General features: G+C 39.0%; 1 protein-coding gene across 10 annotated transcripts in view; it reads left to right on the top strand.

Annotated features, from left to right (window-relative positions):
• fto (FTO alpha-ketoglutarate dependent dioxygenase) overlaps positions 1-16,655 on the top strand; it is a 416,062-nt gene that overhangs the window by 116,597 nt on the left and 282,810 nt on the right. For all 10 annotated transcript variants that reach the window (XM_078544256.1, XM_078544253.1, XM_078544254.1 and 7 more), the window contains exon 7: positions 10,345-10,464. In XM_078544256.1, coding sequence (XP_078400382.1) covers positions 10,345-10,464 — 120 coding nt within the window. The remainder of the gene's footprint in view (positions 1-10,344; positions 10,465-16,655) is intronic.

Below are 16,655 nucleotides of genomic sequence, written 5' to 3'. Positions count from 1 at the left end.
ATACTAATTCCTGAATTCTGATGGTGAGAGCAAAACAGTCTTTATCCACGATGTCAATTATTTAGGAGGAGAAAACAGCTACTTTCAGAGATTGATGATTGAAAAATTGAATGATTGTTGCACAATGGCCCACATTTTCCATTTGTATTGAATTGTGGCCCATCTCTGATGCATCAGGACTTCTGCCTTCCACAAAGCAGGGCCCCTGAGCCTTGCTGATTTTCTAGCTTTGGAATTATTAATAAATTTTTGGCGAGTTCCACAGCCACTACAAGAATATTCAACCAGATTGGGGTGGAGATTTTTGCAGTAGGCCTGTCTCTTCGATCAGTTCCACATGTCTTCTGAATTAAAAAAAATAGGTGCCCCTCCCTATTCATGTCAAAAACTAGATGGCAGGTACATGCAAAAATCCTGGCATTAGTGTGGCACAAATGACCAAAAATATGTTAGAGGAGCTATTTAATCATTTACATAATTATTGAAATGTTTCTCCATATATGGGCAATCATATTGAATGTGGCCTGTGGAAAATCCAATGGAGAGGGAGGTGATATAGCATGTTCCCTTTCGATATTTTCCCAACAGCTACCCCATGCCTGTCTAGAAATTAGTAGAGAGGCTGGTAGATCTCAGACAAGATTTGAAAATGTACTCTATTTTTTCATAATCATCCAAATAGTATCATTATATACAATTTTTTAAAACTGTATTTGGATCTTATTTTCTCCCCTCAACTCCAGCATGGAGCTTAGTCCTAACCATTTCTCAACCTACTGTGTATGGCACTCTTGAATTGGCCACTAGGAGGTAAATGAGGTTTCTGCGTAAATTGTCTTTTGGGCTCTCTCCTTTCCTTTGGGGAAGTGTCAGGCAGCCTCTTGGTACATGAGGTATAGTTGAGATCAGGGCGTTAGTTGGCAGTGAACTGCAGACACAAACCTTTGTCTTGATGTATCATGTTGATGCACACATGCACTTCGCCACAGTGCAAGTAACTTGCCTCCTTACTGCCAAAAGCCTTCCCACAATAAACCATGCACAAGCCAGGACTGTGATGGAATACTCTCCACTTGCCTGGATGAGTGCAGCTCCAACAACACTCAAGAAGCTTGACACTATCCAGAACAAAGCAACCTCGATTGGCATCCCATCCACAAACTTTCACTCCCTCCACCACCAATGCAATGGCAACAATGTGTAGCATCTACAAGATGCATTGCAGGAACTCACCAAGGCCCCTTAGACAGCACCTTCCAAACCCACGACCGCTACCATCTAGAAGAACAAGGGCAACAGATACCTGGGAATACCACCACCTGAAAGTTTCCCCCCAAACCATTCACCATCCTGACTTGGAAACATATTGTCGTTTCTTCACTGTCGCTGGGTCAAAATCCTGGAACTCCCTCCCTAACAGCACTGTGGGTGTACCTACACCACATGGACTGCAGCGGTTCAAGAAGGCAACTCACCCCCACCTTCTCAAGGGCAACTAGGGATGGGCAACAAATGCTGGCCTAGCCAGCAATGCCCACATCCCATAAATTAATATAAAAACCCATTATACTTTGCCTGACCTTCATCCGACAGGCATTTTTAATATTACAAGCCTCCAATGACAATTCAGTTGCTGCAATATCCAGCAAGTGTACCTTTCCGTATACTGTGCATTTAGGGTTGCCAACAATGATTAAATGTATTCCTGGAGGTTTCATCACATGACTTTCCCCCACGCTCCAGCTGTTAGTTGGCTAGCACATCCATCCTTGTGACACACTGCCTTCCCATTGCTATTGGAAAGCAAAAAGACTCATTACCCATTTGGATGGTGCTTGACTGTCAGCCCAAAAGCTTTTTTCCCCCCGTTTTCAATATTTTTTTATCTGGTAAAGAGAAATGTTCAAACAAAATGACAAATAGAAAGCTTTTTTAATGTTCCAATGATGTTTCTCCAGGGTTGCACACAGCAGTGTCCTAGAGATTGATCTTTAATCCCAGGAGACTCCCGGCCAATCCTGGAGGGTTGGAGGGCAAGCCTAAGTGCTTTTCTGGGATCTCCTTATAAGCTGAACTTCTTTGCAATATTTAGAGAGAATTGTGACAACATATAATGAAATTTAACTCCGCCGTTTCTGTGAGGATATAATTGATCCATAATGCTTATTTACCCATTGTCCACATAAATAATGTTTTGTAACACAACTATAGTAACCTTGTGACCATTGGCACATATCCAATGCATTATAAAAATGTGAAATTGTGAAGGCAATGCTCTATCAGTGCTAGGTTCACTTTGAAGTGTGCTCACCATGAACAGGAATTCAGTGTGATTTATTCACTTTTACTGCTAAATTATTTTCAGCATATTGTGCGAGGTAATTCACACAGAGGCCTGGTGTAACGAGTCTACATTCTTAAATTTCCATTAGTTCCAACATCGTTTACATCACAGAAACAAATTGTCTGATTTCAGAATTTCATTTTAATTATTTGCTTCTGTACTCAGGAAAATGATAATGGAAGCATTAATAATAATGGAAAACCAAGTATACATAATTCACAGGTGTACAGGGAAAGCTCTATTAATCCAATTTGATTTTAATCTTTGCCCTGTTAACAGGCTGTCTCCATGGCTTGGAATCACCAGACCCTGAGTTTAAAGTTCCTTTCAAGGTAGACTGAACTAAATCCTGGGTGTGTCCAGATGAACTGCTCCACCAATCCAACAATATTGTTTAAATAAAAGAATTAGCTCTGCTGTAATCTTCAACCAAGTCACTGCTAGCCTGCTGCCAACCACATATTTTTTGCAGCTGCATTGTTAAACTGCCCCTGCTTCCAAACTGTTCCTGCAAACAGCCTAATGCAGTTCTCAAGTATAAACAGATTTCAAGCAGTTTGATGTCTTTACCCCAGAAATTCGTTATTCTGTGCCAGGTTGTGCTGCTCCTCCAGCCACTGTGCTCATATAATGTTATTTACACTGGATTATTTTTGAATGCAAAATTTAATAGTGTTAAAGAACCACTATTACCACAGAGACAGTTTTTACAGGTTTGGAGACAAGAGTTTGCAATGAGGCAGATACTGACACGAAAATATCAAGTATTGCTAATCATAGCCTATCACTATAAATTTTAACTACTGTAACGATGCGTGGCAAAATTCTGCTATGAAATCTGCAATGTTTCATGCAGCATGAACTTGCACCAATTTGGGAGCCATTTTCTGTTAGTACAACAACTTGACTTTATATGGTGATAATGCTTTGCTAAAAGAAAATATAGGTAACTTTGAGCTGCACTGCTGTCCCTCTCATTTAGATTAACTGTATAATGTATTTTACACATGTCACTTTCTCTCTCTTGGACAGCAGTGGGTCTTTAACACTGCTAAATTGTACATTTAAAAAAATTGGTATAAATAACATTGCAAGAACACTGTTTGGAGGAGCAGTAAAATCTGAACACAGAATAATGAATTTCTGAGTTAAGATACCAAACTCTTTGAAACCTGCTTATACTTGAAAGCTGCATTAGGCTGTTTGCAGGAACAATTTGGAAGCAGGAGCAGTTTAACAATATTTTGTTTTGTTTATTTTTATTTAAACAATGGGCTATAAATCCAGTGGAACTGTTGCTGAATTGTGGAATAGGCATCCTGCAGCATTATCGAATATTGCCTACCATTTCTGCTGATACCCAGTTTCTACTTTCATAATGGGAGTGCAGTGGCTGGAAGAGCAGTGAAAACTGACCCCGATAGAAATATAGAAGGGGTAAAGTTTTAAACTATTTAAATACTCTATGTGCTTGAGTGCAATGTCATTCATTTCATAATAATGATTTTAAAGTATATGGAATTTTAACAATGTAACTGACTAAAGGGTCCAGCAAGTCTGAAAGGAACTAGTTTCTGAAGGTCCTCAGTCAAACTTGGTGAGCCCTGGAGCAGGGACCTGTAATTTTTTGTAAACTGTTATGTTTGAAGCAATGCAAAACCACCCATCTGATACATCCATTCACAAGCACAACCATTGGATTCATAAAACATCTGATCACTGTGGATGTGTTTTGTAGCTGATTTTAAACTGGGGTGGGGGGGCTTTAATAAAATCCAGTCAGTAGAGCGAATGCACTGACACAGTTAACATTGCACTTCAATTTCAACTTCAAATAACAATGCATTTGGAATTCATTCACAATTAAATCTGAAGTTTAAAATAAGTCATAGAAAAGTTCAGTTGACTATTGACTGGGATCTATATTCAGAATTGAGGGTGGATCATAGGTAGAAAGTCCTTTGGGTTTATATGGAATTTGACATAGAGCATTTGCATGGAGAGGCAATTTTGGGGTAGTGAATCTTATTATGATAAGGGATTCCCAATGCAGTCAATGCAGGCATCAGTGTGGGCACTTACTGTAGGCATCAATCATGTTCAAGTCTGGTACAGCATATAAAGTGAAATTCACTTTGTTTAACCTTAACTAAATACCAGGTCGTGGGTTTGGAAGCTGCTGCGTAAGGAATCTTGGTGAGTTTCTGCAGTGCATCTTACAGATGGTACACAGTGCTTCCACTGATCATCAGTGGTGGAGGGAGTGAATGTTTGGAAGGGGTGCCAATCAAGTGGCTGCTTTGTCCTGGATGGCATCAAGCTTCTTGAGGGTTGTTGGAACTGCACTCATCCAGGCAAGGGGAGAGTATTCCATCACATTCCTGACTTGTGCCTTGTAGATGGTGGACAGGCTTTGGGGAGTCAGGAGTCAAGATCTTGCTGCATTTGGACAATGTCCATGCTTGGGCTGACAAGTGGCGAGTAACATTCACACCACACAAGTGCCAGGCAATGGCCATCTCCAACAAGAGAGAATCTGACTATTGCCCCTTGACATTCAATGGCGCTACCATCACTGAAAGTCTCACTATCAACATCCTAGGGGTTACCATTGACCAGAAACTGAACTGGATTAGCCACATAAATGCTGTGGCTACAGGAGCAGATCAGGGGCTAGGAATCCTGCGGCGAGTAACTCACCACCTGACTCCCCAAAGCCTGTCCACCATCTACAAGGCACAAGTCAGGAATGTGATGGAATACTCTCCACTTGCCTGGATGAGTGTAGTTCCAACAACACTCAAGAAGCTTGACACCATTCAGGACAAAGCAGCCTGCTTGATTGGCACTCCCTCCACCACTGACGAACAGTGGTAGCAGTATATACCATCTACAAGATGCACTGCAGAAACTCACCAGGACTCCTTGGGACACAGCTTTCGAACTGACGACCACTACCATCTAGAAGGACAAGGGCAGCAGATAGATGGGAACATCACCACCTGGAAGTTCCCCTCCAAGCCATTCACCACCCTAACTTGGAAATATATTGCCGATCCTTCACTTTCGCTGGTTCAAAATCCTAGAATTCCCTTCCTCACAGCACTGTGGGTGTACCTACACCACATGGACTGCAGCGGTTCAAGAAGGCTGCTCACCACCACCTTCTCAAGAGCAGCTAGGGATGGGCAATAAATGCTGGCCTCGCCAGAAATGCCCACATCCCATAAATGAATAAAAAAAAGACTTGTACCTTATCCTACATTCGGGTGCCATTTTCCCAGCTATCCTGACACTGCTAGTCAAATTGTCAGTTGACTATACTCACTGGGAATTGGGTATACTATTGACTTCCAGGTCAGGACATCCTAGATGCTGTTTACTATTTACCCTGCAACCAGCATCACAAAAACAGATTGTCTTTCACTGTCATATTGCTGTTTGTGGGAGTTTGCTGTGCGCATGTTGGATGCTGCGCTTCCTACGTTACAACAGTGGCTGCATTTCAAAAATACTTCATTTGCTTAGAGGTGTCCAGTGGATATGAAAAACACTATATAAATGCTAATTTTTTTTCCTTCTTTGCTGTCTCCAGTAATTTCTGGGAGGAAGGGGCTAGAGCTTAGAGGTTCCGTGTGTCACCGCTTACCATATCATGTGTGGAGGCATCTGCAGGAGCCAAAGTCTCATTATTGCGATTGACTGTATAGTATGGAGTTCGTGGAGTCATCAGAAAAGTGACCTAGAAGAAATCATAATGAACAGAGTTCCAAACAAGCCCTAAATAATGGGATGCTGCTGCACTGGTATTGGGACCTTGCTGGAAAAATCTAATTTCAGATAAAAATCTAACAATGAGGCAAGAAGATACTCTCATCCCATCAATCAGGCTGAATTTGAACCCAGGCCAAAGAATTGAAAGAGCATTGTGCTAGCCCACAATGCCACCCAGTCCCAGGGCTGGGTAATTTTGTATATTTAAATCAGATCCTCATTACTTTGGAGCAGTTAGGTTACAGCAGGGGCTGATGATAGTAATTTCACCCTGCAATGAAAATAATAGGATTCTAAGTTTGTTTGTGACAGTCATTTTAGTTAAAAAAAAGGGTGGATATTTTGAACTATCTCACTTAAGGGATGTTCGGATGTGTTAACCTTCTTTTGTCGCTATACTATTTTATAGTGTAAAACCACAGCAGCCACTGTAGAGTTCTTTTATCATCTCTTGGGGTTTTGATCAATGAAGGCTGCTTAAGCAGTCTTGCTTTCAGAGATTCAACTGAACCATTTTTTTGGTTTTTTTTTCAAAACCAATTGCTAATTATTTATCACAAGTTACTGTAATAAAGTTAAAGAGATGCTGCATTTATTCAGGGCTCAAATCTAATGCTGATAAACAGGAAAACTCTAGTAATATTTTAGTTTTGTAGTTGTCATTCAGGCTGTAGTTTGCAAGCAAGATTTCCATTCCAGTGCATTAATATCTAATTTAGAATTGCACAACACTCTGGCCATTATGGCTTCTTCTGTATCTTAGGTTCGTCCTTTTTTCCAGACGACCCTGTTAGCTCCTATTCTCTCCAATCAGTCAAAAGAATGAGACTATGGAGCTTTCATACTACTGTATGATGCAGTAATTGATAAAGCCTACTTCAAGGACCTCTGAGCCACTTCACTTTCATCCCACAGATAATTGCAGATCGCCATGTGCAAACATTAGTAAAGACTGGGGTTTCCTAGTCTGGAGGCCAATGTGTTTTGACCCCTCATTGATCGACCTTTAAATCATGATTACTTTCTGCTAATGTGGCAACTATAGCTTGGAGCATTATTTTGTCAGCTGTAGTGTGACAGGGAGTATTTACTATATTGAAGGTTACAGAGAAACTAGGCAAGATAGTTCACTTTTTCAGAGGCAGTAATTCCCCAAATTAAATATAAATGTAGAATAGAAAAATTCAGATCTGTAAACACCCCCCTCCCCCTCCTTGTCCAAAAAAGGTTGTAAAGATCTGCCCTGCAATTACAGACCAGTCAGTTTAGCTTCGATGGTGGGAAAACTTCTAGAAACAATTATTCGGGATAAAATTAATAGTCACATGGAAAAAATGTGGATTGATTTTGAAGAGTCAGCATGGATTTGTTAAAGGAAAATCACGTCTAACTAACTGGCTGGAGTTTTTTGAAGAGGTAACAGATGGTTGATGAGGCCAAGGCCGTTGACGTGTATATGGACTTCCAAAAGGCAGTCAATACAGTGTCACACAACAGATTTGTGAGGAAAGTTATAGCTCATGGAATAAAAGGGACAGTAACAAGGTGGATATAAAATTGGCTGAGGGATAGGAAACAGAAATTAATGGTAAATGGGAATTTTTCGGGCTGGAAGAAGATTTGTAGTGGAGCTCCCCAGGGGTCGGTATTGGGACCCTTGCTTTTCCTGATATTTATGTAAATGACCTAGATCATGGCTTGCAGGGGACAATTTCAAATTTTGCGGATGACGCAAAACTTAGGAGAATTGTAAACTGTGAGGAGGACAGTGTAGAACTTCAAAAGGACGTTGACACAATGGTGGAGTGAGCAGATAGGTGACAGATGAATTTCAGTGCGGAGAAGTATGAGATGATACACTTTGGTACAAAGAACATGGACAGACAGTATAAAATAAAGGATACTATTCTAAAGGGTGTGCAGGAGCAGAGAGACCTGGGTGTATATGTACATAAGTCATTAAAGATGGCAGGACAGGTAGAGAGAGCTGTTTCTAAAGCATACAGTATTCTAGGCTTCTTTAAAAGGAGCATAGAGTGCACGAGCAGGGAGGTTATGATGAACTTGTATAAGACACTGGTTAGACCTCAGCTGAAGTACCGTGTACAGTTCTGGGCACCACACTATAGGAAGGATGTGAACGCATTGTACAGAGTGCAGAAGAAGTTTACAAGAATGGTTCCAGGGATGAGACATTTCAATTATGAGGAAAGATTGGAGAAGTTGAGACTGTTTTCCTTGGAGAGGAGAAGCTGAGAGGAGACTTGATAGAAGTTTTCAAAATAATGAGGGGCCTGGATAGAGTAGATAGGGAGAAACTGTTCCTGCATGTAAATGGGTTGAGAACCAGAGGGCACAATTCTAAAGTGTTTTGCAAAAAGAAGCAAATGCGAGGTGAGAAAAAACTTTTTCACACAGTGAGTCGTTAGGGATTGGAATGCACTGCCTGGAAGTGTGGTGGAGACAGGTTCAATTGAGGCATTTAAGAGGGCATTGGGTGATTATTTAAATAGAAACAATGTGCAGGGTTACGGGGAAAAGGCAGGAGATTGGCACTAAGTTAAAATGCTCAGAGAGTTCGTGCAGACTTGATGGGCTGGATGGCCTCCTTCTACACCGTAACAATTCTGAGATTCTAATTCATCGAACCACAAACATCATTGCCAGTGTTTTCCTTTTAACTCATGGGCAGATCTGAGGTGACCCTCAAAGGCCTGCCATGGCAATTTTTCTTCCAGTGCAGTTGTTCATTTGATCGCTAAGGATTAATAAAATGTAGGTTAATGAGAATTCCTTACAATGTGAAATACATTTGTGATCATTACCAGCATAAAAGGAAGGTATAATTTTCTAGTTTCACATTTCATTTCTTTGTTTGTAGCTGTTCTTAATGTACGCTCAAACAACACAGAACAGACAGCACAAAGTGACTGCATATGTGATAAATTCAAGGGCAATATGCAGCAATGGACAATGTGGCTCCAAGATAGTTTCGTGCTTCCAGGCTTTTTTGTTCTGATACTATTCAAAAATTAGAATTCATTTCTACTTATTTTGGTTGTGTGAATGTTCTCTGTGCAAACCGCATAGGAGATGATGTCCATCATAACATTCACTAAAAGCACACAAAAATTATCTAAATGTCTTCAGTAGCTGCTGCATGATTTTCCCTAAATCATTCTGCAAGACAATATGTGAATGATTATTAAAAACTGCTCAATTTAAAAAAAATTGAATCTCCATACACAAATGGCAGTAGTATATTTAAGTTTCTTCTCTAAACTCGTAACCGCATGCTCATATGGACAAAATTAAATCATTTTGTGAGATATGTTGATTTTATTCCAGAGGCATCTCATCAGCCAGACCATGACTTTTCTTCTTTAGAGGGAAAAAAAACATAAAATACAGTATATGCTGCATTTTCACATTAAATTGTCGTCCTTGCAAGAACTGGGTGTGACTTGTACACTTTAGAAAGGGAACTCATGGCTAGAACTGAATATTTTGTTTGTTTTTGTTGAACACACAGTGTACATCAGACGTTAATTGGAATACTTGACGATTGTTTATAAAACTGCAACTATAACTAATGTGGAACATAGGAACAGGAGTCCCTCAAGCCCATTTCACCATTCAGTTTGATCATGTCTGATCTGTACTGCAACTCCATTTACATTCCATCAATCCATACCCATTGATACCCTTACCTAACAAATTATGTGACTTACTCACACTGGCAAGGTTTTTAACGTAACAATCAATCATAGGAGATAACTTACCCACAGGATTGGATTTGAAGAATAGTGATATCAGTTTTAAGATCTTAAATTAAAAACAGAAAGTGCTGGAAATGCATGTGTGTCTTTCAGCATCTGTGAAAATGGAAAAAAGTGGTTTATGTTTCAGACATATAGACCCTTTGCCGGATTACCTCAAGAGTCTGCACCCAGAATGTTAACCTGGACTTTGCCTTTTCAGCTGCTGATGGATCCAGTGTGTATTTACTTCAGACTTCCAGTATTTGCAGCTTTTTCTTAATATTGAGTCCTTGCTATTTAGAACATTGAGGTGCAGGTTATTGAGACTAATGATGGTACTATAAAAATTTGCTTAGTGCTGATGGGTAATATTCAGCTTTATTAAAATAAATAATACCTATCAAATGAGTGCCTAAGTGGTTGTAGATCTCTTCTTTCAAATGGTGCGATACTTTCTTGTTGCAGGTAGAATTTGAGTGGTTGCGGCAATTCTGGTTTCAAGGAAAACGCTCTGCAAAGGCGAGTGACTGGTGGTTTGAACCAATGGCAGCGCTGGAGAATTCTTGGAGAGAGATGGAACAAATGGTATGTAAATCATTGTATCTTACTGAGTCCAACACAGAACTGATGTTAGTGAATGATGCCTTAAGACAGTCCTTAAAACCTACCTCTTTGACCCTAAATATGCTCCTTCCTCTATAACCCTACTTGAAATAAAGTCCAGTTTATGGTTCAGATTAATGCCTATGACAGCTATGGATTATTTGTATGGTTAAAATGATAAAAATACACAAAGTGGAGTAAAGTATAAAAGTAGAAGAATAAAGTCCTTTTGGAAGTCTTCATTATGCAGTTGATACAAAGCCATGTGACTCGAATATGAAGCTGGGTGGCATCAACAGCTCTCCCTGGGCGATCTTTTTTTCAGCAATCATAAGAACTTGGATAAAAATTCTCAGACGAAGGCAATTTATCATCCTAAATTAATTTGCACAAACTTCTTTTACCTATCACCCCTGTTCTCAATGACCTACATTGGCTTCCAGTTATGCAACACCTCAATTTTAGAAGTCCCCTACCCATCTGTATAATTTCATCAAGTCCAAGAATCCTCTAAGATACATATGCTTCCCTAATTTTGGCTTTTTAAACATTCCTGATTTTAATCACTCCACAAATTGGTGGCCGTTCCTTCAGCTGTCATGCCCTAAGCTCTGGAATTTCCCCTACACCTCTCTGCCTCTCTACTTCTCTTTCCACCTTAAGACACTCCTTAAAACCTACCTCTTTGGCCAAGCTTTTGGCCATCTACCTTGATGTACCCTTATGTATCTCAATGTCAAATTTTGTTTGATAGCACTCCTGTGAAGCATCTTTTACTACATTAAAGATACTATATAAAAGCACATGGTTAGTTCACTGCTAACATGTTGGTAAGAACATAATGTTGCAATAATTTTTTTCTTCCAAAATCCTCGTTTGGAAGCAATTCACAAAGCCTGTCACCTTGATATTCTGAAGGTGACACTGCAGTAAGGTCTGCTAAGTGAGGGGCCAGGGCACAGGCTCGGAGCATTTTGCATTCTGAAGTCACCTGCAGTGGCTGATGTATTTGCACAATCAGAACAGCAGAGGATGCTATTGCACCAAAGGTACACTGGAGCTGCAGCAGCCAGATACCAGGAAAGCAATTCACACCATTTAACAACAGGAGAATGTAACCTGTTATTTGAAAATGGCCTTACTTACACTTGTACATGGAGGTCCATTTACTGTGAACCTAATTTATGCAATAAATTAAATGGTTAACTTGATTGACAGAAGTAGGTTTTTAATTAAAGGAAAATGCTATAGGCCTGAATTTTTCAGGCGGCGAGCGGGCTCAAAGGAAGTGGTTGGGGGGCGGTTGCGGAGCTGATCGCCGCCCGTGATTGGCCATTGTACGTGGGTGGGCCAATTAAGGCCCACCCAGTGTAATACACAAGCCGTAGCGCTCAGCACTACCTGTGCGGGTGGGGGGGGTGGGGAGGAGGGAGAGTCGAGGTCAGCGCTGTATCGCACATGCGCGCCAAAGAGCACTTCAATCTCCCTGAGGCACGGAGCTGCCTCAGGGAGATTGAATTGATGTTCAAAAAATTAAATTAAAGGTTTAAAAATTTATTTAAACATATGATCCCCTCATGTGACTGTGTCACATGAGATGGGACATGTTTTTATACTTAAGAAATTTTTTTTAATATTTCATAGAAGCTTCAGAAAACCTTATCCTGCTCGTGGATGAGGTTTCCTAAAAAACGTGAAGGCCGCTTGGCCTTTTCGCCTGACCCCAACCTTAAGATTGGACGGGCAGCATTACTAATGGTATGAATTACTTTCTTAATGGCCTTAATAGGCCGTTTACATATCGGCAGGTGTGCAGCCGACTCCGGCGCGCGCCTGTCGAATGAAATATCGTGGGACTGCGCGATGACGTAGGGATGCACACCCAACGTCATCACGTCATTTTACGCGTTGGTGCATCGGGCCCGCCCCCGCACGCTGACTGAAAAATCCTGCCCATAGAGATTTGGATGGAAATTTTGGCTCAGCCTTAATAACAAGTATGTTGGTTGGTTCATATGAAACTAGTAACATGCGTAAGAGATAATCTGGCTCCAAAAAGTCTCAAATAGCTGTATTCAGGTCAGACTGGGAATGCAGATTTAATTATCGGAATTTAAACCAATTCAAGTTTCTTGTTCATATTTTAATTTCAAACAAAATAGGCCAATATTTAAAATGATTGAAGAGAAAGTACTTGAGCAAAATATGTAGTTACTGTGATCATTGTTTATATCTGTAGATTAGTGTGTGCCAGGTAGTCTGTATATTATTGTGCTTCACTGTGAATCATGATACATTTATAATTTATTTTACTTTTTTTTGACAACTTATATTTAATTTCAAAATAGTTTATCGATGTCTTCTCAAATGTGCTGGCAAGTAAATCATTCTGATTTTCTGACACACACACCGTGGTGTCAAGGAACTGATTTGTAGAGTTGGCATTATAGTTTGGAACACCATGGTACAATTGAATGATGGGATAGAGCTTCAATCCCCCACTGCCTGATTTCAGTTGCAGTACTATGGAGAAGCACTAAGAGGTTCTTCACAAAAAAGGAGGAACTAAGTCACAAAATCACAGAGAGAGAGAGTGTGTATCATCCATGGGCTGATATGGCATACTTTCTTGCAGCCAGCTCAAAACCAGCATTGACAAAGACTTGGCCTGTAGCCTGTCTGTCATTTTAACTGTGGAAAGTGTTTTGGCCTTTGGGACCAGAACATCAGAAAAATGTGAGTGAAATTAGAGGGCAACATCCATGTACCTCCAACAATAAAAATGTTTACTGTGCCAGAGCAGGCTAATGTTTTCTAAATTTAATTTGGAGAAGTCTACATTTAATGTATACATAATTGTCTGCAGCAATCCTGTGCAAACAGACAGGAGTCTGATGCTGATATTTTAATTTCTATCTGTACACATTTGCTTTGTGATTACTAAAGTTCTGGGTTACATTGCATAAACAAAACAGCCTTGCATACAATATAATTTGCCCTAAAGCACTCATTTTAAATCAATTAAATTATATCATTAATAGCATTTTCACCACTAATTTAGTACTACTGTCATAGGTATAAAAATAAAATCACATTTCTCTTGCAAGCCTTCAAATAATTCACCATAATCTGTCAAACATGGAGTTTATTAGCAGGTCTTTGCATGGAGTTTGTAAGACCGGCATTCCAATAAACAATTGTTCCAAATGGTTCAGCTTCCTCTTTTTCTCTATCAAACGTATATTTTTCCTGCAAAATTAGATGACATGGTAACGTAAGAATGGCTCAAGAGAGAGACTTTTTTAAAATTTCAGTTGTCATTTAAAAGAAAAATCTTTAGAGCTTTCGTGCAATGCTTTATTACCAGAATTGTTTTTTGATAGTATGCAATCACGTTCATGTGAGCAGTATCCTGATAGATTATGTAGTGTGCACCACTTTAGGTGAGATTCTATATTATGATGCGTATTATTCTTGCTGAAATATTTTACTGCATCACCCTAAGATTATAGGTCCAAATGTTTTCCATCAGTTTTACTTTGTGAAAAACCAAAGCTATATAGAATTATCATTAACCTAACTTTTTTAATTTCAGTCACCTTTTTAAAAGAAAAATTCTTTTGGAGCTTTAATTTCTGATAATATAATTGGTGGGAGAGACCCTCTTACAGTGCTGAGGGAGTTTAATTGAAATGAGTTAAAGAGTTAATGAGTGTCCCTGCAGCTTATTAATGCAGCTCCCTCACACTGCCACTCTGAGTACCTCCTCCATATCAAACCTACTGGTGAGGTCATAAGAATCACTAAGAAAAACATTTATTTAAAAAAAGTAAGAGAAAAAAGCATTTTAGAGGCAACCAGAATTCTCTGTAACCCTTTTTCTTTAAAAGATATACCATTGATGAAACTCGCTCTTTAAAGAATATTTGTGTTTAAGCATGTTGATATAATGGCTGTTGGTTGCAGTGTTCTCACATTGGCTGCCACACTTGCTAGTTTGCCTTATAGTACTGTGAGAATTGTGGATTTGCCCTCAAACAACCGGTGAGATGACACAAGGGCTTTAAGTGGCACGTTTGTGCAAAGGTACAGTGCCCGTGCAGAGCTCTATATTGGGTTTGGCGCTCTCACAAGCATTTGGTGCTTTCAAGCACATTCATTAGAAGAAGCCATTATGCTAATCCAGCGAGCTGCTGTATGATAACCACATGCTGCTTTACATGCTTTTCTTCTTTCTGTGCTACAGGAAAGGTTTAAAAGTTCACCATCTCTTTTGTTGACCTACATTTGCTGAATTTTTAAAACCATCATCAATCAAATTTACACACTCCTGTTTCACGTGTCGCAGCCTCCTTAGAATTTTTGTGCAGTATTATGGTTACTTCAGTAAAGTCAATTTTGCAGAGTGAAGCCTTCTTATTATCATACCCAACAGTACAATGATGGCAGCTGGTCTTCGCCAGCCAGCACGTACAATATTAAGCAGCTGTAGCTGAATAGGTTTATGTATATTTAAAAATGAAAAGAAAATGAATGGGTAAACTAGGAAATTATAAAAAGATGGCTGTAAAAATATTGGGAATCAGGTGAGTAAGGAGAAATAGAGCTGCTCCTATGATTTGATTTGGCTTAATATGAAAGGTATAGGTGTATACATTTATGTTAAACTCAGATTAATTATGGATAATTGGGGCACTTTTAATCTAGAAATATATACTTCATGAAACAGGAATGTATTACGACATGAAGCATGATCAGTGGTGCTGAAATAAATAGGAAGTTTTTTTTTCAAATTCAATCATGAAGGGATTTAAAAAGGTTGGATAAAAAGCAGGTTTTACTGTGACTAATCAGGTGCTATCTTACTTATGTATGAAAACTTGCTTTCTTGCATTAAAATTCAAAGCCCTTCAGGAATGAGAAACAATTTCCTGTGGAATGCTGGGAAAGAGATGGCCATGTACCTCAGCCTCTCACTTACCTTTTGAATTCAGAATTTTCTTGACATTTTGCTGAACCCAAACCTGTTTTCTATCACATAACATCTTAAGGAACAGTGTTTGATGAACTACAGTGCCAAATATCAGGAAGAATTTCAACAGTATTCTGTAGCTGAACTACCACAATAGAACATGTCTGACCCTGACAATGGTGCAGAAATACGACAGTAGTCCCCCTAAGTTAATGACAGTTTTTGAATTTTATTGGCCAATCTCAAATACTCCTCAGAATATCATAATATCATTTTGAATAAAGTGCCAATAAATTTGGTCAACAATACCTCCTTCCCTAAAGCTAATTGCATTTCTTCAAAAATACATTCTTGGGGTTGCCTCATAATTTTTGTGCAATTTGAAGAAAAGATATGAATAATTTTACTGTGTATTCTGCCTGCCATTTTGACTCATTTTTAAATTACACTACCTCAAATCTTTTAAAAGAATTTAAATTGGAACAGACAATATAAAGATTCTACTGCTAACCCAGAAAACAAGCAACATTGAGTGTGTGTTATTTTCTGGGCTTAAGGCTAGGAGTCTATATTCCAAACATTACCAAAGCACAAAGTATTATTAGAGTCATTATAAAGGAAATTTCCAAAGGAATAAAGAAGAAAACTTCAATAATATTAATAATGTTTAGATCACACTAACATTTTTAAACTATTTTAAAATGAGTTATAATTTAAAATATACAATTGTCATTGCATTGACAATATTTTTGGGACAGATTTCATTGTTATCAGTATGATGTATATATTCAACCCAACTTAACTCAAAATGCCGCAAAATGGTTGTGGGGGGAAAAAACCCTGTGTTTTGCAGATAGGTTTCAACTATTTGTTTGGGAGAAAATTATTATTAAATTTCTAATTTCAAGGTGCCATGGTTCATGAAAGCACAAGTCAAGAGTAGATCTTTTATATTTACCATATTCTAATGGCACTATTTATTCCTGGCATTTTATCTCCCTGTGGACAGTTTCCCCCCACAGTTTTCACTGTTGTGATGTAAATGTTGAACCTTCCATTAAAATGACATCCAGATAAAGCATCAAGCATTTTTGCAAAATATTACCCTATGAAATGATGAGCTATTAGATGAATGATGCATTTATTGAAAGATGAAGGTTAAGTAAATGTTTGTGTTTCATAAAAGGCACCTGAGATTGAA

This window comes from Cetorhinus maximus, chromosome 6 (genome assembly GCF_964194155.1).
Source record: "Cetorhinus maximus chromosome 6, sCetMax3.hap1.1, whole genome shotgun sequence".
In the NCBI taxonomy this organism is placed as follows: domain Eukaryota; kingdom Metazoa; phylum Chordata; class Chondrichthyes; order Lamniformes; family Cetorhinidae; genus Cetorhinus; species Cetorhinus maximus.
This window is presented reverse-complemented; position numbering and strand designations above follow the sequence as displayed.